This window comes from Plecotus auritus (assembly GCF_963455305.1).
Source record: "Plecotus auritus genome assembly, chromosome: 4".
In the NCBI taxonomy this organism is placed as follows: Eukaryota; Metazoa; Chordata; class Mammalia; order Chiroptera; family Vespertilionidae; genus Plecotus; species Plecotus auritus.
In genome coordinates this window covers 159,508,194-159,532,753 of record NC_137775.1, presented here as the reverse complement: position 1 = coordinate 159,532,753, position 24,560 = coordinate 159,508,194, and the positions used below count along the sequence as shown (strand labels likewise).

The 24,560-nt window shown below is 39.0% G+C and overlaps 1 protein-coding gene across 2 annotated transcripts in view; it reads right to left on the bottom strand.

The window, feature by feature from the left end:
• Positions 1–24,560, bottom strand: part of GRM3 (glutamate metabotropic receptor 3) — a 198,846-nt gene that overhangs the window by 11,548 nt on the left and 162,738 nt on the right. For both annotated transcript variants that reach the window (XM_080666476.1, XM_080666477.1), the window contains exons 4-5: positions 12,624–13,690; positions 1,890–2,064 (exon numbers count right to left, since the gene is read on the bottom strand). In XM_080666476.1, the coding sequence (XP_080522602.1) occupies positions 1,890–2,064; positions 12,624–13,690 (1,242 nt within the window). The remainder of the gene's footprint in view (positions 1–1,889; positions 2,065–12,623; positions 13,691–24,560) is intronic.

The window sequence follows — 24,560 nt, the reverse complement described above, 5'->3', positions numbered from 1 at the left end:
ATTCCTGGTGTATGTACTACAAAATGCTACCATTTCTAAATTAACTGAGGTTTGGATGTATGAGATTTTGCACCATGTCTGTGGAAGATTTAAGGACTTTGTTAAATTGTTCAAATAATAACCAAGAGCTCTGAGCTAGCAACAAGATTATTTTTACCAGGGGTGAACTTGCTGTGCAGGCTCAGGAAACCTTCCTTTCATTTCCCCTGTAGAGCCTACCACGTGCCTAGCCTCATAGGAACTTTCCCAGCTTGCATTCTGGGTGAAGTAGCATGATACAGCAATTTGGTGCACTGGCTTTGAAATCAAAGAAACTGACTTTAAATTCTGGTTCTGCCACTTGCCATATGTGTGACTCTGGGTAAGTTTCTTTATCTCAAAGAGTTGTGAGTGTGTTATGAGATCCAGTACACAAGTACACATATGAAGTATTTAACGCAATGCTCAGCACATAGAAAACACTCAATAGATGATAGTTCCTGTGAGGTGTTGTTATTGTTAATTATTATCAGTTCTTTTGTGTTTGCTCAAGAAATAAGCAGGTTTCTCTAATATCCAACGAAAATTACTACTCAAGTTTTATCATGTTCTGGGACTCAATCATGTGGTACCCAGAAATGTAGCTGAAAAGACAGTAATGTCCCCACCCCTATAGCAGCTCTCAACCACAAAGTGCTGTATGCAGGGCATCACTGAACATGTGCTATCAGCCATCGGTCTTCCCTTTGTTTGCTGGGGGAAGGGCTGCCCTGTTCAATTGTATACTTTGTTGAAGAAGCTGGGGCACTAATGCAATTGCTCACTCTGTGATGCTGAGCTATTTTGAAGGATCCTTTCTAATTGACTTGAGGCAAAATTGTGAAGTAGTCATTTGTCTCTGTCACTCCAGCCCTCCTTCCTCCTCTCTGGACTCCACTCCTTCTTCCTCTTCATCCTTCTGTCAGTGAATGTCTCCTACTTTATATCTTAGATGAGCTGAAAATTACTTAAAAGGTGGTCCCCTTTGGGTACATTTGTGCTTTAGAGGATGCTAAAGAATTAAGCAAACGATTCTCTAAGAATAGTGTTTCAAATATTTCAGTATGCAGGCCAGTTGGAGAGAAGTTTGTACTGGAGAGTTATCCTGGTACACCTTCAGTTCAAACTCCCTTCTCAGCTGGTTCTCAGCTGAAAAAACATCGTCATTGAAATAGAGGAAAATCTATTCCAGAATTTTCTAAGGTGTGTTCCATGGGAGGTTAGTTGGTCTAACTATTATCTAATACTTTTAAGAAACTCTGTAAATAACAACATTAAAAGGTTTCCTTGCTGTAGAGATTCTCAAAACCTTTAACATACTCAGGTTAAAAGAGGTACTTTGAACTTCCAAGGGTACATTTAGGATGCAGCATTTTCCATCTTATTTGATTATTTATCTTCCTCTTTTAATTTTTCATGAAGCAACTTCAGCATTTATGTGACACAGAACATACTTGACAGAGCACTAATCTAGTTCAACTCTCTAGGACAATGAGTAAACTGAGACAGGGAGCAATAAAGTGAAGTGCTCAAGGTTGCCTACTGAAATGGTTGCAGTCAGGACTAAAAACCAGGTTCATTAACTCCACAACATGGTCAAATATCCTACTAGCAGTTACAGATGTGACATCTGTCTTCCCTGCTGGATTATGTGTACTGCCAAAACAGGAACTTTCACTCTTCTGCTCACTGCTGGATCCATAGCACCTAGCACAGCACCTGGCACTCAACGGTTGGACCAGTACTTATTAAAATTGAATTGAGATTGTTCATGGGGAAAGACATGTGCTGTCTATTCCTATCCATTGCTTCCCCTCCCAGCCTGCTCCCTACTATAGTGCTGTGTATGAAGGGGTAAGTTCCATACTTACACTGAGAATATGTGGTCCCAGTTCCGCTGACACTGAACCTGTTGAGGTGCAGTCTGTGTGTGACCACATTCTTCTGGGGTTGGAACAGCACGATGTGCACCTTGGGTGCAAACAAACAGCCCAGGACCACGAAGCCACTTAGGCTAACGGATATGCACATGGTTGTCGTCTGCACCTATAAGAATAAGTTGCCTGGTTAAGCATCTGGCTGTAAATTCAATCAGGGGCCCAACTAAAAAGAGCACTGAAAAAAGACCAAATTTAAAAATCTCCAATCATCCACAGTTCTGTTCTTATTATGGACAAACCAATGCAATAATTATATTAAATCTTCCAAGTTTGAGATGTTCATGGAAACATTGCTTAGGATTTGTAAGCACACACTATTTGCGTTGGCTGCTCCTGAATGCTTGCCAAGACTTCACATTGATTTTCATGTCCTGCTTGTTTTTTCTTTAGAGTTGTATCAAGATATTTCTGCAGAACCACTGAATTCAGAATCTTAAGCAGTAAAATGCCAATAGTCAATGATGAACTGACCAGCTTGCTGATGGTGTCAGTCAATCAGCTTGGCTTGTTTAAGCTTCACTATATTAGGAACACATTTGGGCCTTTTACATTTTTCTACCTCTCCCTTGCTGGGAGCTCTTCCTATTAGCGAGTGGTTTTCCTAGTCAATATTGGGGGACACTATCAACTTTCTTCCAGGGTACCTATTTTCTAGTTACTTCACTGACATCTCTCTGGAATTTTGATACATCAGGTACTCTCTGTTCAATTTTTTGTTCTCTAGACTTCTATATACCCATCCTTGACAGATGATTTTCATTTTCTCCCTCTTGCTTCCCCTGAAAATAACATCAGAACTAGATTTTAGCATCTTTTCTTTTCATGTTTTCCTTCTTCATCTTCTCTGATTTCATCATTTGTTCTGGCTTCAGTTTCCATAGGGTTTTTGAAAAATCCCAAACTAGATTCTACATATTTTATCAGTTTTTATACTGAAAAAATGGAAATTAATTACTTCTTGTATAAATTTCTACTCAGAGTAGCTATGGTAAATCCTGGAGTAATTTTAGATTTCTTTTTCATTTTCCCCCCAGACAATGCTATTATCAGATAGCATAATTCCTTATGACTTAAAGTTTCCAACTTTCTTCTTTAATCAAGGAAAGCCAAATACTGAATAACTGGAGAAGGCATATACTTTCAGAAGGCTTCATTCTGTTTTTGATAAAAAAAACTCAGGTTAAATTTGTAGCATAATTCTTCAGACTCTAGTTTTACTTTAAAAGATGCAAACATAATTTATTCTTAGTATCTTAAAGCACTTGTCTCCCTTACCCAGTACAGTGACCTCCAACTTGGGCCAAAATTGCAAGGTCTTTTCTCTTTTGTCAACTCTTTAGAAAAGACTCCACCATCTAATTCCATGATGTAAAAGCCTTGATAAATAATACCTGTGTTATTTACAGTGAGTTCAATTCCTGGCATAATTTGTTTTTTACATATATGTATAATATTATATTAGAACTGTACTCTTTCTGCCTTGGTTTTGACTTTGGAGCCAAGAGGAGAGAGAACAGATATCATAATAAGGGTGAAATGCATTCAAATGTGCAAATTTTCAAGCATTTCTATAACTTTGAAACTCCTGGTACACATTAAGACATTACAAGGAGAGAAGAGAAGAGGCTTTCATGAGGAAAATATCCTGGAAAAAGCTGTGCTGTGTGTTCTGAACCCTCCAATCCCTTAGAGGGCTGTGCCTCTCTCCTCACTTAAATTCTAGAGAGCAGTGCTTCAACTGGCCATTCACAGGAGGGTTGAGGTTTTCTGCAAGAGGAGAATGCCCTGGCCTGGGGCCTGATTCCTGTCATAGAAACCTAGAAGGTGAGCAGAGGCTAATTACTCTGTGGCAGAGCACAGATACTTGCTACTGTACTGATATAGTCCTTTACAAATTTATCACAGCCAAGGGTTTGTGAGTGGAATGCATGGACAACACAGGCCATGCTATAAAGCGTTGCTATGAGTAGCCTTGCTCACATGGAACAGCCTGGAGTCTTCACAGAGAGAAGTTGGAGGGGCACATACATAGCTGGGTGTCCTGGGACTGAGCCAGGAGCCACAAGAGGAAACTCAGAATAGAGAATTGCCAGCCAGCTCGCTCGAGGGACTGCAGGAGGGAAGGGCCAGTGGGGAACTTCTGAAAATCACATGAAAACACCCTTTAATCATCTCCCAGGCATTTTGAGGACATGTCTTTAACTACTGTGGACTTAGAGATCATAGAGCCATCCAGCCACATAAGAAGTGTCCTACTTCCTTATTCCTCTTTAACCAGGGCTGAGAGGGAAATGGCGACTGGTGGATTGGGGAGTGTGAGCAGGAGAAAGGAGAAGCTGATCATGGAGGCTCTCAGCCCAAGGCAGACCAGACCTCAGGAGAAATGAGATTTAATGGTAAGTTAAGATATGATTTTGATAATTACATAGAACTAGGCATTTAAAATTTCCACTGAAAATGATAGTAGAACCATATGATTCCTAAGAGCACAAACATTCATAGGCCTACCATGGTTATGAGTGCTTTCATGCATTGCTCCATCCCCAGCACCAGAATGGTACTCACATATGGTGACACTCAGTGTTTGAATGTGTCCATTGGACTTCATGCAGGGCTAAGGATGATTGCTCTCAGAAAATACTAAAGGGACAATTGGAGGCAGAACTAAAATTGTATTTTGGTCCTAGTTTATGCAGCAAAATAATTCAACATACCTGTTTTAAATCTGACATCTTTTAATATTTTTACAAAGGCTAAAACTATAAGGTATTAGCCTTATAGTTTTAGTTGTCCAGTTTCTTTAATAAGTCACACTATTAAAAGCCTGTATTTATGTATAATTCTGTGTTCTGTCTCTTTGTGTACTCAGGCTGCTCTGTTTTCATCTTCATCACACTCCTAGCAACACTTGAGATGGTTAATCTCTTCCTTCTTTTTGGTTTCCTCGATACATCCTTCCCTCACTGACTGGTCCTTGTCTTATTTGTCTTGAATTTTTCTCTCTTACCTAAACTTTAAGTGCTGGAGTGTCCTATACCTCAGTTTTGGACTCCCCTCTTCACCTTCTCATCAATTTCCATGGCTTAAGTACCTCTTATGTTGATGATGGTCAGGTATTTATTACCGGATTCACCTTTCTTCTGGGCATCCAGACTTATGTATCTAACTTCCATCTTGGCATGTTGTTTTGGTTATATAATAGACATATCAGAATTACTCTGCAAGCAAAACTTGATCCATTCCCCCAAGTGTCTCCATTCAAGTAACTGGCTTCCAATGTGCAAACCAAAAACCTGGAAGTCTTCCTTGATTTTTCCATTTTCTTTACTCCCACACATCCAATCCAACAGCAAGTTCTGTTGGTTCTTTCAGAAGATATTTCTTCATGTTCTTTTGTGCTTCTACATGTCTTTCAAGAAGAGACCCTACTGTCTTTGTTTGGGACTTTCTTTTCAAGGATATTTGTATAGCAAATAGCCTTAGAAAATACAGTGTTTACCTGTGGAGCAAAGAGCCAGCATATCATCTATATATATAAAAGCCTAAGCAACTATTTGATTGTTCGCCTGCTAGCTATGACACACACTGACCACCAGGGGGCAGATGCTCAACACACAGGCATGGAAACCTGGAACAGACTTCTGAATCTCAGAGGGAAGGGAGAAGGGGGAAGGGCGGGAAGAGATTAACCAAAGCTTATATGCATACTAGAAACCCAGTGCATGGATACATGCACCGGTGGGTCCCTTAGCCTGGCCTGTGGGGATCAGGCTGAAATCGGCAGTCTGACATCCCCTGAAGGGTTCCGGATTGTGAGAGGGTGCAGGCCAGGCCGAGGGACCCCACCAGTGCACGAATCTGTGCACCAGGCCTCTAGTCTGTTATAAAAGATCCAGGTTCCCTAATGTCCCAATTCCATCTTTGTAGTGCAACCACTGTCTGTGTGGCTATAACCCTGCCCAGTCTGCATGGCCTGTGGGAAGTGGAGCTCAGGAAATCAGAGCCAGTGCTGGCACTCTGGCTGTTGCTATTGCTTTGCGTCACAAAGCTGTTTTTGGCAGCATCAACAAAACTGTGTCAGGCTAACATGTTACCTTGTAAGTGTAGTAGAATCTCAGACTCTGCAGTCTTTGACAGTTTATTTAATGAGACTAAAATGGCTTTTTCAAAGAGGAAGTATGAGGGCCTTATGGGCTGATGAATAGGATTTGAGAAAAGTCCATGGGAATCAGTAGCAAGCATGTGGACCAAATTGAATAGTAATCACCTATTCAATAAATACTGATTCACCTTATTGCCTATTAATGAGGAAGATTTGGGAAGGGGGTCAGGGCTGAGTAACAGAGGTAGGTTCAGATGGGGTTAGCTGGACTTGTGCTGTATTGTTGCTCACTTTCCTCTGGGGGTGGGAGTAGAGTGGGGTGAATTTCCAATCTGATTCAGGTCTGCCCAATTCTAATAACTAGCACTAAAATTTTTCCTGGTGGGCAGAGAGTTGTGCTTCCCTTCACATAAAAGTTGCAGAGACATGCACCTACACTGGGCATGAAAAGAGGGCCCTTCAGAGAAGGCAGAAACCAGGTGAACTGTTTGAACTTTGGCTGGTTCCCTTTGGAACATGAGGGGGCAGGGTGCATAGTGCTTATTAAGGAAGAATGACAGCAGCTGAGCTCTCTTAGTGCTTGTCTCCCGCTGAGGTCTCTCATGCCAGATTTAGATCCATTGCACTGAGGTCTCTCATGCCAAATTTAGATTCATTGCAAGATGACAAGGTCTCAGTTGTTTTATTTTGCAGCAGAACCCGGCTGCAAAAAATGAGCTTCAGTGCTGTCTGTGAGATTTTTCTGAGATAAAAAAAATGCTCAGAAGGCACAGATAATGCATTCACTAATATTTGGACTCTTACTGACCTGGATTAGGTTTAAAATACAAAGTGCTGCACTAAAGAATGAGAAATGGATGCAGAGAAATGTAGTTAAATTCTTGCATTCAGCTGCAGCACAGGTAAACTTCCCTAGCTCTTACATTAAACCAGGTAAGATGTTAAAATATGTTATGACGAGGAGACAGCCAATGCCCTGGATTAAGATGGACTTCTTCAAGAAAGTTGCTGCTGTGCAAGTCAAGGCCAAGTTAGCTGAAAATGCACAAAGCATGTTCCCAGGCAGAAAGCATCTGGCTCTGACTTCTGAGTTAAGGGGTCCTCAAAATTGAGATGAAGAGTGACACTAATGGTGATCTTGCCATCCAGTTTAGGGTTAAAGATGCTTAGAAACACTGAACCTTCATTTGGTTGAGCCATAAGTACTTAGTCACTGCTTAAGACTGAAAGCCCATGTGCCTTGCGTATTGGCACAGGACTGCTCTCTCCTCCAATACTGCCTGGTTTCTCCATACTCCATATGCTAAAGGATAGGGCCGAGGTCTCCCCATTCCCAAGGATGACTGAAGTCCATACGCACCAGACCCAGTATGCTGGGGAGGGAAGAACTCCAATTTCTATGCTCTGTTAGTGACATACAAGTCACCATCCTACCCAGAGCTGTTAGGCGAAAGGTAGTACTGTGGCTAGAATGAGACAAGCGAGGCACTTGCTTGAGATGCAGATTTAAGGGGGTACCAAAACCTCAGTGATCAAGACAAATATTTTATTGCAATATTTAAAAAAAATAAGACTTCATACTAAAAACCCATGATGAAGATAGCACCGGCATTTCAATAAGGGCAGGATCAGTAACCGTGCTGTGCTGTGACATATTTAATCTTAAGGCAAAAAGAATAGTTAGTAATACTGGCCCTCTCCTGATCACTGCCTATGCAGGTATCATCTAGCCCGCTTTGCATTGCTAGTAGAAATTGGGACTTGGTGAACCTACTAAGTGCTGATTGGTTACAGTGATGGCTGTGCGTAATAAAGTCCTTTGTGAATCAGGAGTCTCCAGTTTTGTCCCAGCATCCCTGAAACTGTGGCAGGCTAGCTTGTTAGATGGCAAGATGGGTAGAAACCCTTCACCATTCTTGGCAGATTCTCTCTCCATTGTTAACATCCTACCATCAGCTCTGACTGGAGCACCTACTGCAGCCACCTAACCAGTCTCCCCACTCCTGCCTTTGATTTCTGTCATATATCCAGTGTCTTTAGAAACTTGATTTTTCCCCCTAAAATGTGAGATATTAAACCATTCTTCTTAAAATCTTTCAATGGTTTCTTTTTTCATATAGAATAAAATCTGTGCTTTTTTTGTGATAACCTATGAAGCCCAACATGATCTAGCTCCCCTGCCTACCTCTCTTATAAAATCACTCTTCTATTTGCTTATTAAAGTGGGACCATATATATACTTTTCTCTTCTAAGACATTTTTTTTTGCCTAGAAGTGTTTGTACTTGCTATTTCTTCTGTCTAGCACATAGAATTCCCATGCCTGGATCTTTCCCATCCTCCAGTAGAGTATTATGAAATAGGCACTAGTAGGGGTGGCAAACATTTTTTAAAAGAATTTGAGATTCAATATACATGCTTTTAAATCTTCAAAATAGTCAACATGGGAAAATCAGAATTTCTCTGTAAGTATTGGAACCTTGTCAAAATTCTGGAACCACCTCTGAAGACTCTACCAACTGTAGGTAAAGTGCTTCAGCTGTCCCAACCCCAATAACAATGCAATGTCTTGATACTCAAAGGATGGCCCTTCGTCTAGCAGCATCTCCATCACCTGGGAGCTTGCTAGAAATTCAGACTCTTGGGCCCCATCCCTCTTATTTTTTCAAGATCCCCAGGTGAGTTAAATGCACATTAAATTGGAGAAACTCTGAGGTAGCACAGCCCCTCTTCCTTCCATCATAGCACTTAGCCCTGCATGAGTTATTCTGCACTTTCATTCGTTCATTCTTTACTCTCTGTCTCTTCCTCCCCTTCCTCCCCTCTAGACTATAAGTTAAAAAAAGGAGTGACTTGCCTATGTTGATAGCTTGTATCTCCAAGGCCCATAATAAGTGCTCAAATATATTTGGAAGACATAAATGAACAAAACACTCAGTAGTTACTATTAATTAATTCCTTTATAGGTAAACTTTCCACCTAAACATGGCCTCATTTTTATTTATACCATTTATACTATATATTGGATCCTTGATGGCTCAGTTTGATTCTTACACTTTCTGAAATGGTTTTGTTGTAATACAGAAGGAGAAGAAGATGGCCTGGATATTTCTCAAAGATCCTTTGAATTTTCATATTTTTACCCAACTTTTTACTTGCTTTGTTTTGGATGCCTGTAATACCTTCAATCAGTTTTCGTTGTTCTAGGCTCTGCTCGTTCAAATCCAGCCTCCCTATTAAGGATTGACAAGCTTGTGGTGTAATGTGGAAGGCATGCATTTGGGTCTGAAAAATATGTTCTACTATTTCCTAACTGTGCCACCTGGGAAATTAAATTATCCTCTGAGTCTGTTTATTAATCTTTTCAGTGGATAATAACATTTGCTTTCCAGGGTGCTAATGAGGATCCGTAGGCTCATGTATGCAAAGCATCTCACAGAGTAAGGCCTCAGAGTCCATCAGGAAAGGTCCATTCCTCTTACTTTTCACATCATGCCACCTTATGCTTGAGCAAACAACCCAACCAAAAGAAAACAAGAAAAATTTAAAAATTGCAAGAACTCAAAGCCCTTAAACACTGTTTAAATGAATTCCTCTGCCTGGTGTAATCTGACCAAGTTGCCAATTCCCATCAGTTTCTCATTAGAGCCACCCCACCCCTAACCCATATTCCACTTGAGTATGACCAATACTGCTATGCCCTGCTTGGTTCATTTCTGTCTCACCTCAAGAATATTCCCTATATTCTCCAACTACCATAATTGCACTTGCTCACCAAGGTATAGGGTGAAATACCACCTCTTCAAGGAATATTCTAGGAAACACCAAGCTCTTAATGACCTAACCTTTTTTTTTTTTAAACTCATAGGCATTTAAGAGATTATATCACCAATTTAATTATAAACTCTTCTGTGTTAATCCTGAATTCTTTCATGCTAGTTATTTTTTCCCCAGCTGGGATATGAGATTTTTAAAGATTGGAATCATGTTTTATATTTATTTATAACTCACAATGGGTGGCAAAGTACTGAGTCATAAACCCTTCAGACTGTTTGATGTCCAAATTCATTGTAGCTGCCTTTAAATTATTGGGTACTTTTCTAATGCTGCTGATTCTACCTGAGCCACATGGTTTCCCTTTGGGAAATTTTAAATCTCAGTCTTTTCTGCAATTTCTAGAACAAGGGTCCCAAGTTCTGATACTTATATGGTCCTTGCAGATTCATAAGGGAAGAGAGCTGGGTGTTAAGAATTCAGGGGTTGGTGGGAGTGAGGGCAACAGGAGTGAGTGTCCTGTCTAGAGGCATAGGCACCACTCCATTCCGGCTAACTGTTGCATGTAGAAATTTGAGTCCTCACGTTTTACCTTGATAAGAGAAGCCAGGATTGTGGATATTTACATAAAATTTCTCAATTTTCTAACTTTGAAAAATATTTCAAAGTACTTCAAAAGAGTGCAGGCCAAACTAAAGCTATCTGTGCAACAAGAACATCTGCCCTAGCCGGTTTGGCTCAGTGGATGAGTGCCAGTCTACGGACTGAAAAGTCCCTGGTTCTGCAGCAGGCAGCTGATCAATGATTCTCTCTCATCATTGATGTTTCTATCTCTCCCTCTCCCTTCCTCTCTGAAATCAATTAAAAATATATATTTTTTAAAAAAAGAAGAACATGTGATTCATTAGTGTGTTTCAATCTTGGTTGCAAATGAGAGTCACTTGGGGAGCTTTGAAAGATTCTGATGTCTGGCTCATGGATTAGGCCAACTAAACCAGAATCTCTAGGGCTGTGTCCCAGGTATCAATATTTTTTCCAAAGCTACCCAATTGATTCAATGTGCAGTCTAATTTGAAAGCCAATGTGTTGGAGCCTCCAGTCTACCTTCGATTTCTTCTGTAAATGTAGGATTGGCATTATTTGCACGGAATAGCTGAGGCCTAGGATGATCTCACTGTGTTTGGATGCTTTAATTAGGACCTTAAAACACTCTCAACCCAACAACTTTTGCCCCATTTGCCTAAGGACTTCTGCCATGTGGTGAAACTTCTGGTATCTCCAGCTAATTCTGTTGAGTCAGTTAATATACATTGCTATTATGGTAAAGGGGAAAATCATATTTTTGTGTGTTTTAGAAATAAATGCTAATTCACTCAATAAAATTAAATTTTTATAATACTATTTGTTTATTTTTAATAGGGTTTTCTGCTCTGTTTTTAATTAGTTTTTTGAGAATAAAGTTTCATATATACAGGATAAAATAATTAACATTGTAAGTATATTATAGTCTCAATTCCCAAAATCACATATGCTGAAGATAGTTTTCTAAGAATTTAAAATAAAAATCCTTACAGATCTAGAGGAGTGAATGTGTACATGAAGACAAAAAATAAAAAAATAAAAATGGGGGCATTAAAATATATTAAATATGATTCTCCATTTAAATCCCCACACTCTAAAGCTTCAAACTGCTCTGTGGTTCATATAATATGACCTTTAATTTTGCTTTTTCAATTCTGATGTTTTCCTTTTGGATGGATTTTTAAATTTTTTAAACAGGTAGTCCTAGAAGTCCTGACGATTAACCCAGCATTGAACTTGTGGTCTTCATTTTCTTGTTCTTTCTTTAATGTAGTCCATAGGTTTTAGTCACATGGCTATGAATAATTTAATGAACTAGGTACCATAAGTATTGCCAGTCTCTTGATCCTATCCTTTAAATAGCTCTGTATTTATTAAACTGCAATATCCAAGATTTTGATAATGTAGGAATTGCTGATAAACAGAAGATTTGGGGACTATTACAGCCTACAGAGACACTTCATTTTGTAAAATCATGGCATAACAAGGGAACCATTATGCCTTTGAAAAACTTTCATCTGTGACAATTTAAGAAATATAGAGAATGAAATCCAATTGCCTCAAGAGAAAAAGCTTTATATATTCATTCATTGGAAGATATTAAAATCAGAATTATAAATGCAAAAGCTACTGTTGGATGGTTTCAACAATTTGAGAAGTTATGGTGAAACGATGAACTATTTCTTTCAGAAGAGATGATAATAATATAGAAGCCCAGAAATTTGAACTATATGTTACTAAAAGACTATATGAATAACGACTTAATTAGGTTACTTGGAGATATATATATCCCTCTGTGGTAGCCAGGTCCTCCTGTGTCTAATTTGAAGTACCCTCATTAGGCTTTTAGTGGTTTAAGTCTTATTTGCTTATCATTCACTTTCAAAATTTAATTAGAAGTTTTAGAGGTATATGTGACTGTGTAGTACATTTTCGCCCACTTGTTTATAAATTGCTTGAATGACCATGATTTACATTTATCTTCCTCTCTGTGCCTAGCCCAATGCTTTGCACATGGTAGGCAATAATGAAACACTTTTAAAACATAGTGAATTGATTTCCATGTATAATATGGTGGTTCATCATGGCATTTGTAATTACCTAGTTAATTGCTGAGATAAAATAAAAGGAGTCTATTTTAAATCTTACATAGCAAAGCATTGGCAGGATAAAAGAAGAAGGAAAAGAAGAAACCACTGAAAGACTTACTCTGTAGTCACTTGATGTAACATAAAATATTGGGAGGAAGGCCAGCCAGATGATGCATGTGGTGTACATGGTAAAACCAATGAACTTGGCTTCATTGAAATTTTCTGGGCACTTCCGCGTTTTGAAGGCGTACACAGTGCATAAGATCACCAGGACCACATCGTAGGTAAGTGAGATCAACATGCTGGAATCTCTGACATTGCACTTTAAGATGACTGTTTCCCGCTTCTCTGGAAGGGTGTACCGCCTGGTGCCCGGAGCCTCCAGGATGAGCCACACAGACACCACCACAATTTGCACCAGTATCAGACCCAGGCAGATGAAAACCTGAGAACTTGGGCTGATGAACTTTGGCCTCTGAGCGCCATTCTTTACCCCATCGAAGATGCGGGCGATGCAGTTTGTTTTGGTCAGCAGGGCTGAGTAACAGATAGCGAAGGAGGTCCCAAGTCCCAGGCGGCGCAATGCACAGATAACCGGGGACGGCTTGGCAATGTAGAAGAATGTCATGCAATATGATAGACCAACTCCAAACAACAAGATGTAGCAGAGCTCTCGGCCTGATGCTTTGACCAAAGGTGTGTTGTTGTGCTTGATAAAAACAGTCACAACCATGCATGTGCATGCAAAACCCAGGCAGGCGATGGTGACTGGACCAATGGCCCAGGCATCTTCCCACCTGATGTAGTCCTCAGGAAGGTCAAAGCAGCCAGATAGGTCTGCAGTGGGCCACTGCCCAAGGCCGCAATCCGTACAGGTAAACTCATCAGCCAGGTATTCGTAGGGCTCGCAGGGGATGCAGATCCAGCAGCAGACATCCCCTGGTTGCATATTCTTCATTTCATTGGGGGCACAGGGGTCACTGCACTGGGAAGTGGGGACTGAGTTCCGGGACCAATGGATAGAGTCGACATCCAGCGATAAGGTTTCTGCCCAGTGACCAACCTTCAAGTAGGAATACTTGTCACCCACGTTCTGAAAATTGAACACGTTGTATCGTCCCATTCCATCTCCAAAAGCATCAAACTTGACAATGCTATCTGCACCTTGATTTGGGTTGAATGGAGCTGTGGCATGTAAAGTGAAAGAAAGAAAGAAAGAAAAGAGAAAGAACACGGTTTAGGTGTCTTAGGTGTGGTCAGTCAATTACTTTGTCATATACTTAGCAAAATGGAAATAACAGGGAATAGGGATTCCAGGGCTGAAATAATGTATCAATTGAATTTACACATTGAAAGCTACTAGAATACTCATGTATTCATAAATTCATTCACTTAACATTCCGCAGTGCCTCCTGCGTGCCAAGGGCCAGTGATAATCAGGAACACAATACAGTGCCAGCCTTCAAAGGAGCTTATTCTGTAACAGAACTGGCAAACATGTGGTCATATTCTCTGTAGTGTGTAAATATTTATTTCTTGAAAGATTTCATAGTAGGAATTGGACAAAACTTTGTATCTCATCCTTATTACATATTTATTTATATATAGCCACTTAAATATTTTCATGAAAATATACAATTAATAGAATTTTTCTTCCTTGAAATGAAAAAAATTTTCATTATGTATGTATGGTATGCTTCCTTTAAACAGTTTAAATGATTCAAAAGGAAAAAAAGAAAACCAACCTAAAATCCTTCAGGTGTTAATATTTTCACATGTTGGAGTATATACATTCTAACTACATATAAGCGTGTATCCTTATATAGCATGTTCCTATCCACATAAACACATATGACCTGAATATTTTTAAGGCACCAACAGTATGAAGAAGGTGGATAACTGTGCTTTAAAGTTTGTTCCTAACTGTAAAGGGTCACTAGCCTTCAGTCAAATGACCTGCTCTCAACCTTGTCCCTTTTGGATAGCTCTCTGTGACTTCCTAAGCAGCAGCCCTCTAAGCATCTATGTTTCTCCTCTTCTAGTTTCTGTTCATCATGTCTCTCTTGCCAATATCTGCTGCCACTCTGATCACCAGTTTTTATGTCGCCTACTCTGAACTACTGTGTACATATTATTTCACACTGCCAAACTTTGCTGTTTCCTCAGATGTAGAAGAATGTTGCTTATTTCTGAATAATGCACAGACAAATTGTCTTAGTCAGATTAGGCTTACCCATATTGAATAATAAACCCAAAATAGTTTAATGGCTCAAACACAATGGAATTTTATTTCTTTCTCATGCAGCAGTCTAAGGTCTTCATTAGTGGGTGTCTCTCCTCCACTTGGTGATTCAAGAACCCAGGCTCCTTATATGTGGAAGCTGTACCAATTGCTAGAGCCTGTCTTCATCAGTGGAAGAGAAGGAGAGTGTGAAGCAGTTATACCTATTCCTTAAATTATGGATTAGAAATTAGTTACAGGACCATACCCAACCTCAAGAGAGGCTTGTGAATGTGGTTTAAGGAATGTGCCCAATTACAACCCTACTATGACACGAGAAAGTGGAATTTGGAGGACATTGCGATTTCTGATTCTGCAGGGATTTGCTGTCTTTGTTGTCTCCTCCCTGAGCTCTGTTCCACCATTTCTGAGGCTCACGTTGGTTCACACAGTGGAAAACGTCTTATTGTTCTTGGGTGCAGTTATTTTATGGAGGAAAAGCACCCCTTGATTCCTTAATGAAATAAAACTTCAAATTTTTACCAGATAGCCCTTTCCTGCCTAGGACCCATAGGTGCCCCTTGTGGGCTGGCTAGGTGATTTACAGGAACATTTCATACCACATATAAAGTCTGTTAGTAAATGTAGTCCCTTATACCAAATTTATTCCTCACTTATTATGACTTTCTTCTCTTAGTGATCTTGTAATATCACCCGCCATTTGACTTGACTAACCTTCATCTAGCTTTCTGCCACTTTCACCAAACCAAACACCTATATCTCTGTTCATAGTGAGACAGAATGATATAGTGAATGAGTACATGGGTTTTGATTTGGAAAAAGTATTTGTGATTCTCTTCTATGTCTTTTTTTTTTTAAATATATTTTATTGATTTTTTACAGAGAGGAAGGAAGAGGGATAGATAGTCAGAAACATCGATGAGAGAGAAACATCGATCAGCCGCCTCTTGCACACCTCCCACTGGGGATGTGCCCGCAACCAAGTTACATGCCCTTGACCGGAATCGAACCTGGGACCTTTGAGTCCGCAGGCCGACGCTCTATCCACTGAGCCAAACCGGTTTTGGCTCTTCTATGTCTTTTAATAGTCATAAGTCCTTAGGCAAATTAACTTTTCCATTCTGTTCCTTAATTTGTAAATTATAATATAAGTGAAAATTATAAAGAAATATAAAAGTACTAAATATATTGATCATTTCCACTGATTTGTGACACTTGCAATATTCAATTGCATGATTTCAACTTTTATGTTATATGCTGTTTCTCTTGATCTAGTTCCAAGGCAGGATGATCTTTTTGCAACTACCATAGTTTTCCACTATGGTTTAATATATGTTAGGACAAGTGAACAAAGGAGTTGAAACATTATTACTGTATTTTCAGGAGTAAGAATCAATATCAGAATTCTTATGTCACATAAAACTAAATTTGTTTAGTCTATACTTAGAAAAATTTTATTTAAAATTTTAGAAACTCCTTGCATATGTTACAAATAAGTAAATTGTTGAATATTTTAATGCACTTTACATCAAGTATATAAGAACTTCAGATGTGTTATTAATTATTTTACACAATCAATCTCCACCAGTGTTCAGTTGATGTTATTATATTTTCAGGAAAATATTTCTTTTTTTTTTTAAAATATATTTTATTGATTTTTTTACAGAGAGGAAGGGAGAAGGATAGAGAGTTAGAAACATCGATGAGAGAGAAACATCGACCAGCTGCCTCCTGCACACTCCCTACTGGGGATGTGCCCGCAACCAAGGTACATGCCCTTGACCGGAATCGAACCTGGGACCCTTGAGTCCGCAGGCCGACGCTCTATCCACTGAGCCAAACCGGTTAGGGCAGGAAAATATTTCTAAAAGAAATATGTTCTATCTTTAATTTAAATATTTCGCTATTTTCACACAGCTGTTCTGGAATAAGTTTCTTAAAAGTAATGTGTTTAACAGGTGAGAAAACGGATTGTTTTTTGTGTTCTGAGCTGGTGAGGGTTATTGATAAGATTGTTGGCATGTAATATAATTAATAACAAACACTACAGATGTAAAACTTTCCGTTTACAAATTTTTTCTTGAAATCATCTAATATCAACAGAATATTGGGGGAGACTGGTTGTCTAGTTAAGAATAGCAAAGTTAATAACACATCTGAGCTTCTTACACTTGATGTAAAATGTGTTAAAATATTCAACATTTTACTTAATTGTAACATATGAAAGAAGTCCCTAAATATTTAATGCAGTTTTTCTAAGCATAGAATAGTTTGATATAACAAAAGAACTCTGATATTGGCCCTAACTGGTTTGGCTCAGTGGATAGAACATCGGCCTGCGGACTCAAGGGTCCCAGGTTCGATTCCAGTCAAGGGCATGTACCTTGGTTGTGGGCACATCCCCAGTGGGGGGTGTGCAGGAGGCAGCTGATTGATGTTTCTCTCTCATCAATGTTTCTAACTCTCTCTCCCTCTCCCTTCCTCTCTGTAAAAAAAAATCAATAAAATATATTTTTTAAAAAAGAACTCTGATATTGATTCTTATTATTGAAAACATAGTAATAATGTTTCAAATTCCCACTTTTTAAAAAATATTTGAAAATGTTGAACATTAATACATTTTTTAAGGATCCTAAGTAAGGACTATAGCTTTGGTTTTTACATAATGTTGCCACTATTTACCATGAGGCTATTTTAATATGTCAGGGCAGAATATAGTCAGACTTTTTATTAGTGTTTTCCTCCCTACCTTTTTATTTTGACAAATTTCAAACCTAGAGAAATAATGAAAGAGAAGTATATGGACATGTAGCATTGGAATCACCTAGAATTAACTATTTGTTAACATTTTGTCACATTTGCTTTATCTCTCTTTTTCTGTTTTTTGCCAAAATAAATATTTGTTATTGAAAAGTATAAAAATATAAACTATCAACATTGATATAGAGAAAGAGTTGGAAAGCTATGGCACATGAGCCAGATTCTGCCTGTTACCTATGTTGCAAATAAAGTTTTATTAGAACACAGCTTTACTCATTTGTTAACATATAACCTATGGCTACTTTCCCACTACAATTGTAGAGTTGAGTAGTTGCACCAGATATTGCATGGCCCTAAAAATATTTACTATATAATGCATTCCACAAAACTTTTGCTTATTCTTGAAATAGAGCCAAGGGAACTCATATACAGCAGTTTGGAAAATAAAATAGGAGATAAAATAGGAAAACATAAATTGACAATTAAGGATTACCAGACATTTAAGTAAACTTCTAACCTGAAAAAGAGTAACTGAAACACCCAGAAAAAAGAAACTTGGAGTAGAAACAACGCAGGGAGAAAACAAAAGCTTTAAAACAATAATGTGCTAAGAGAAGATGTTGCATCTATGAGATAGGTATGGTATATTCTTAAAAGGAACATTCAGAGAAGAATGATGAACTTTGGAAATGAAGTAGGAGAGAGATTCAATGTAAGGATTGAAATATAAATTTGAGAAAATTCTCAAAATTTGACAAAAATGCTAAGATGTAAAATAAAGCAGGAAAATTAGTGAATATTTTGTGAAATTTGAACACTCAATCAGCAGGAGTTTCAGAAAGAGAGAAAGAGAAAATAGAGGAAGGACATTATCAAGAGTCAAAGTGGATGGACTTGGCCTAAGAAAAGGTGAAGCAAGAGACTTACTCCTTCTTATAAACTTGCTAAATTCATGTAAAAATTATGTACATGTATTATTTTGTTAAAAGTAAAAAAAATTATAAAATTTTAAAAAGTGCAAGGTCAGGCAGAAGAATTTGCCAAGTAAATTATTAAAATGAGACCGCTGCAAATATAACAAGTGCTTGATAAGTGCGTGATGAACAAGTAGTACTTTTGGTAGAGTTTTTATTTTAAACTATAAGTTTACCTTTAACTAAATTTGTTTTGCTAAATATGTATCAAAGTATGGCCTAGTGTCTAAATCATTTAAATACTCAAAACACATTCAAGTAATACTTCAAAAAAGTGCATTATAAATTCTAAAAGATCCGTTGTCTGCGGAAGTGCCCTGATCTTCAGCTTGGGATAAATGGTTGCTGTGACTGCACTAGAATGAGAAACAATGAAAGGCGAGCCAGAAGAAAAGGTAAACCATGTCTGTGAAATGTCCACATGTGAGAATAATCCTGTTTCTGAATGGTTATTCCAAATATGCATGTCTGGGTAGTGAGTGGGCAGGAGAGAAAACCAAGCTCTTTCTCAGGTGCTGCTGGAGTCACTTCAAGGGACAGAGAAACTTGAAGGCCTAGGGGACTGATCCTGTCACCTTCCCAAATCACTGAGTTACCTCTAAGTCAAATGGCTCACCTGGGAAATAGTTACAGTCCACTGAGCTATCATTTGGTTCTCTGGAGATCAGCTGCAGAGTTCTCTAGAGTGAGGCAACTCGGGGGAGTTTCCCCTTTCTCCAGTTGAATCTCATCAACGGAGCAAGAATCATTTGAGATGGAAAACAAATTCCTTCATCTTTTGTTGTTGCTACAGCATGAAAAAGCCAAACTAAAGGGAGAAGAACTGGGAAGATGGTGGATTCCCCCCTCGCCCCCCTTCCCCCCGCAAAAAAAAAACAAAAACAAAACACACCAACCTTCTCCAAAATTGAATTTCAAGACCCTCGCTTATTATACTAGTTCCTCACAACCAGGTCCCTACTGTACAGAAGGAACCTTTCAAGTCAGGAAGATCACCTCTCAGTTTAGCTCATTATCTATTATCTGACCCCGGTCTCACATGAATTTATTTGAGAAGTTTAATATCAAGATGACCAGTCCTCCTAGGGCCCACTTGGTAGAGATGAGGCGAGTCTATGCCTTACAAATATCACAGGTCAATGGCACAAGAAAATTAAATCGGCTCTTTATTTTTTTCCTCTCAGACAGAAGTCCAATTAAGGTAAGACAATAATGGGACTCAACAGGCTTTCAGTAATGGGAACATAACTCCACTGCCTGGGTTCACGTTCATAAATACTAATGAAGATTGCAAAAACTATTGACAGCAACGGGCCGCTGGTTTTACATTTTACAACCAGACCCTTACAGAGGTTTCTGTGAACTAATTTGATGAATTGGAATAAAGACATGGATGAGAAGACAGAAAATGGCATCTCCCTTGAAAGATCTTTTAGAGGTCAAGAGGTAAAGACATCAAAATCCTTTGACTAGAGCAAACAAAATCTTTTACAAGCATCAGGCAGCAGGGAGTTAGGAAAGAATAAGAATGACCCCTTGGTTTTCCGTAATTAATTTACCTACCAATTAGGAACAAAATTGCTGATGCATTTCCACAGTTATTTACCAACAGAGTGTAGCTGCTATGGCAAAGGACCACCTAGATGCCTTTGATGCTCCGTCTGTCTTACCTGTGCAAAATGCTCATTAAGTACCAAAGGTGCACAGTGAAAGTGAATGTTTGAGAAGAGCTATTGAAAAGAGGCTTTCTAAAAACAATGTCATGACTTTGAAAAGAACTTTCTTTAGTTCTGAAAAGTTAGCGTGGCTAACACTTCAAATGCTTCGTAATACATTCTATTTGTTTCCCTATGTAGATTCTACATTTTGTTGCTGAAATTTTCAATACTCAAGGCGTCTCAGAAAGGAACAGGTTACTCTTAGAATGACGAATGTGGAGGCAAGGCACAGACAAAATAGCAGTGAGACAAAGTTATAGAGATACTGATCCCCGCTGCCTCTCAGTGCCAGGAGAAGGCCCGGGGCCCTCCTCTGCTTATTTTATTGATTTTAGCTGAAGTCTCATGGTGGCTACTGAATCCTTGGTTAGGGACCCTCCCTGAGGTGAGCTAATGCTACTATCACATCTTTTTCTGCCCTCTCTTCCCCAGCTCCTGCCCTCCCTGTTACATCATCGACAGCTTTTCTCACATCCTCTATGATGAATATTTAGATTTTAAAAAACATTTAATTGAAATACATATACAAAAAAGGGTAAATATAAGTGAATTATCACTAACTGAACATTCCCATGTAACATTATGGATGTTAAGCAATGGAACATTGCTGTTGTTCCTGCCCTATCTACCCTCCCTTCCCGAAGATAACTACCACCGTACCTTTTAGTACTAACACGTTTTGCCTGATATTAAACTTTATATTAATGTAATCATAAAGTATGTATCATTTATTTTGGTGAGATTCATTCCAGTAGTGATGAGAAGCTATAACTGGTGCATTTTTATTGATGCATAGTATTTTATTATATGGATGTGCCACAATTTTTTTTCAGCCATGTTTCTATCGTGAACATTTGTGTGTTTTTCTTTCTTTAAGTCTGCAGCCTTTATGAATAATGCTGTGTCTTTAGCTGGGTTATCCAGAAGCAAACCCAAAGACATAGAATTGAGTTCAAGAAGTTGATTTGGGATTTTACAGGGGAGTGAAGAAGTAAGATATAGACAGGAGAGGGAATCCAATACAGAGTGCGTCGAAGAGCACATGTGGGTCTCATTCTCACTGGGGTATTTGGGAAGATGGCCTAGAATGGGAGTTGGGACATAATACCCCATCTTATTCACTAGCTTGGATGGGACAACTCTTATTTGTCATTGGCTGATGGCTGCTTCAGGGGTGGTAATGCCATGGCATTTTTGGCTTGGTCTAGGTACAGGCAGAGCACACTCCTGTGGCCAGAGAAAGCTCCCTAGCAGAGAATCAGTGGCATGTATGAGAACAGTGAGAGCTAGGGGCTTTGGGTGAGGCACCGAGAGCATCTCCTATCTGCTGCTGTGACTATTACTGTAATAGATAACAGATGCATTTCTGTTGTGTGTGTGTACACAAGTGTGTGTATGTGTGCATATGTACACAGTAGTAAAACTGCTATGCATGCGAGTCCAGTTGCTTTACTACTTTAATGTTGCTGCCTTTGAATTTTAGCCACTCAGGTGGAAAAGTAGTGCTTTCTCAAACCTTGTGCCCTTAGGCTTTCAGTTCTCCCATCTGTCCTGACATAGTGTCCTGCACATTTAACTTTAAGGACATTGACTGTAACACATCAGAAAAGTATCTACTGTGTGTCCATCTCTTCACTAGATCCTAAGCTTCTCTAGGCCAAGGACAATGTCTCATTCATCTTTGTGCTCTCATCATCTAAGGCAATGCTGGGCACATAGTAGGCATTCTCTAATTGTTTTCCAAAGTGATTATAATACTTCAGAGACTGAATAGCATCATCTCCGGAATTTAGAAAACATGCGGGTAACGGTTATACCGAAGACCAATTAAATATCAGGCTTAGGAAATGGGCCTCTGTACTTGTACTTTGATAATTTGCTTTCTTACTATGAAGTCGAGGCCAGGGGTTCCAGCTACGGGTGGTTCTACCCGGCTCGAAAACCTGTGGAAATGTATAGAGACATCGTTGGTTGTCAGGACTCAGGGTGGGGACCTCCACTGGCATCTAGTGGGTAGAAGCCTGGGCTGCTGCTAACTGTTCTACAATGAACAGAGCACACCCTCACGATAAACGATCATGCAGCCCAACGTGTCACTAGTGCCAAGATTGAGAAATATTTCTAGAAATACTTAAATTTCTAGAAATATTTTGGTAATCTCAAACCTCTTAGTAAATTGAAAACACCCATGCCAGATTGATTTTCTATGGTGTTATCATATTGAGGTTACTATTGCCAAGTTTTGTGTTTTTTTTTCCCTCCCTACAGTCATTTCCAGCTTACATACACCCTTCAATATTCTCTTTCAAAACCCTCACTTTTCCACATTCATCAACACTTTTACTGAACCCTGGCCCCACTTTACCTCCACCTCTACCACAGGCCCCATTTCACACAGGTCCCCATGGCTTTCCTTTTATTCATTTTTGAAAAATCAGTCAACTCAGCTGGATGTCTCCTTACTGTCAGTCACATTCTAGAAAAGAAGCGATTTCTTGTGTGTAGCTGTAGTAGGTGTCATGTCATACAGTCGCCCCTCGGTATCAGCGGGGGATTAATTAGTTCCAGGACCCCAAAGGACACCCCAATCCGCAGATGCTCAGGTCCCTGATGTAAAATGCAGAACATTTGCATATAGACTACCACAAGGTACGCCTATACATCACTTCATTCATGTGGATTCAGTGTAGTGCCTTGGCACCTGGCAAATTTATGTTTTGGTTTTTGGAACTTTCTGGGGTATTCTAAGTCTTTTGAATCTGATAGTTGTTGAGTCAAGATGTGAAACTCGTGGATATGGAGGCCCTACTGTACACCATTTTCGAACAGACTCACAACAAGAGTAGCTGTTTGTGGGGAGCACTAAGTGGGGTCTCGGTGGGATTTTTCTCCTGTTTAATGTGCACAAACCCAAGCACCCGAGAATATGGTGACTGCAACACTCACCAATGGTTTTCCATTTTGTGAAAAGAAGTTGTACATTCTGAGGACAAATTTCATCTCTCCTCATGTTTTTAAATGTGACTCTGTCGAGTAGTAGAGCATACACTTTTTTAAAAAGCAGGGGGGTGGGCGGAGGGGAAGACTTGTCAAAACTAAGCTGGATAGAAGTACACATCCCTGTCTTAAAAGAAAAGAAGGTGTGTGTTTCCCATTGTTCTGCCCTTACATCACTTCACCTGCTGTGCTATGGATCTAAATGCCGCAGAAGAGTGAGCTGTGATGTGGACAGAGGTGAAAATGACTGAGAAAATCCCTGTCAGAGAGGGGCTAGAGAGTCAGCAGTGCAAACTATTCAGAAATGCATTTGAAAAATGGTAGCAGAATTCATGTTCTGAAGAACAGAACCGTAGGAACAAAAATACTTAATAAAATGAGCTTTCCATTTTTCAGCAAACAATCTACTACTTTATACAAAAAGCAGAACAACAGGAATTTGATTCCAGGGATAAGCACAGCAGCTTAGCATACAGTGGCTGAAATTCTATGAGTGAAGCAAATTAATTTCTATTCTCTTGCCTTACACATGCATGGACGTGCATTTGACTCTCTGTGTAGTAGCATGTACAGAGAATAGAGGGAAAATAAATTACTTCTCCTCCCAGCATGCAGGTCTATTGTCAGGTTGTCATATTTTTCCTGAGCCACTGTAGCACGGCATGGTCTCCTGTCTTCACAGAGCGGGGCTGCTTTATTGAACCACAAGATTTTAAGGGACCTTGTCAGGTCATCAAACACATCTACACATTGTTAAACAATTCCAAACCCCATTTCCTGAAAGAGTTTCTTTTTTACTGGAAATAACTAAGGTGACAAAATTCCAAGTAACAGCTTTACATTTTTCTCCTCAATTTGCGCCAAAGTTTCTAATTTGAATTATTCATAAAATAACAGTGTTAAGGGTATCAGAAATCATTTTAGGTCATATAAGTCTTATTCCACTCTTCCTCCAATCGTGTTAAATTAATAAGGTAGAAAAACTTATCTTGGTGATAAAACCTTAACATATCCCTTTAGAACAACAATTATATATAATTCCATAATATATTCCATATAACATGTACTTTGTTATACAACATACATTAATTATAGATAATATAGTATATGTATATATTTATATATTATATAGTATATTAAGTATTTAAAATATATTAATAAATTATACATAATGTATATTAATATATTAAATATTATATAATATATACTTATATAATATACTAGAGGCCTGGTGCACAAAATTCATGTGGGGGAGTGGTCCTTCAGCCCTGCTTGCACCTTCTTACAATCTAGGACTGCTGGCTCCTAACCGCTTGCCTGCCGGTCTGCTTGATTGTCCCTAACCATTCTGCTTGCCTGCCTCA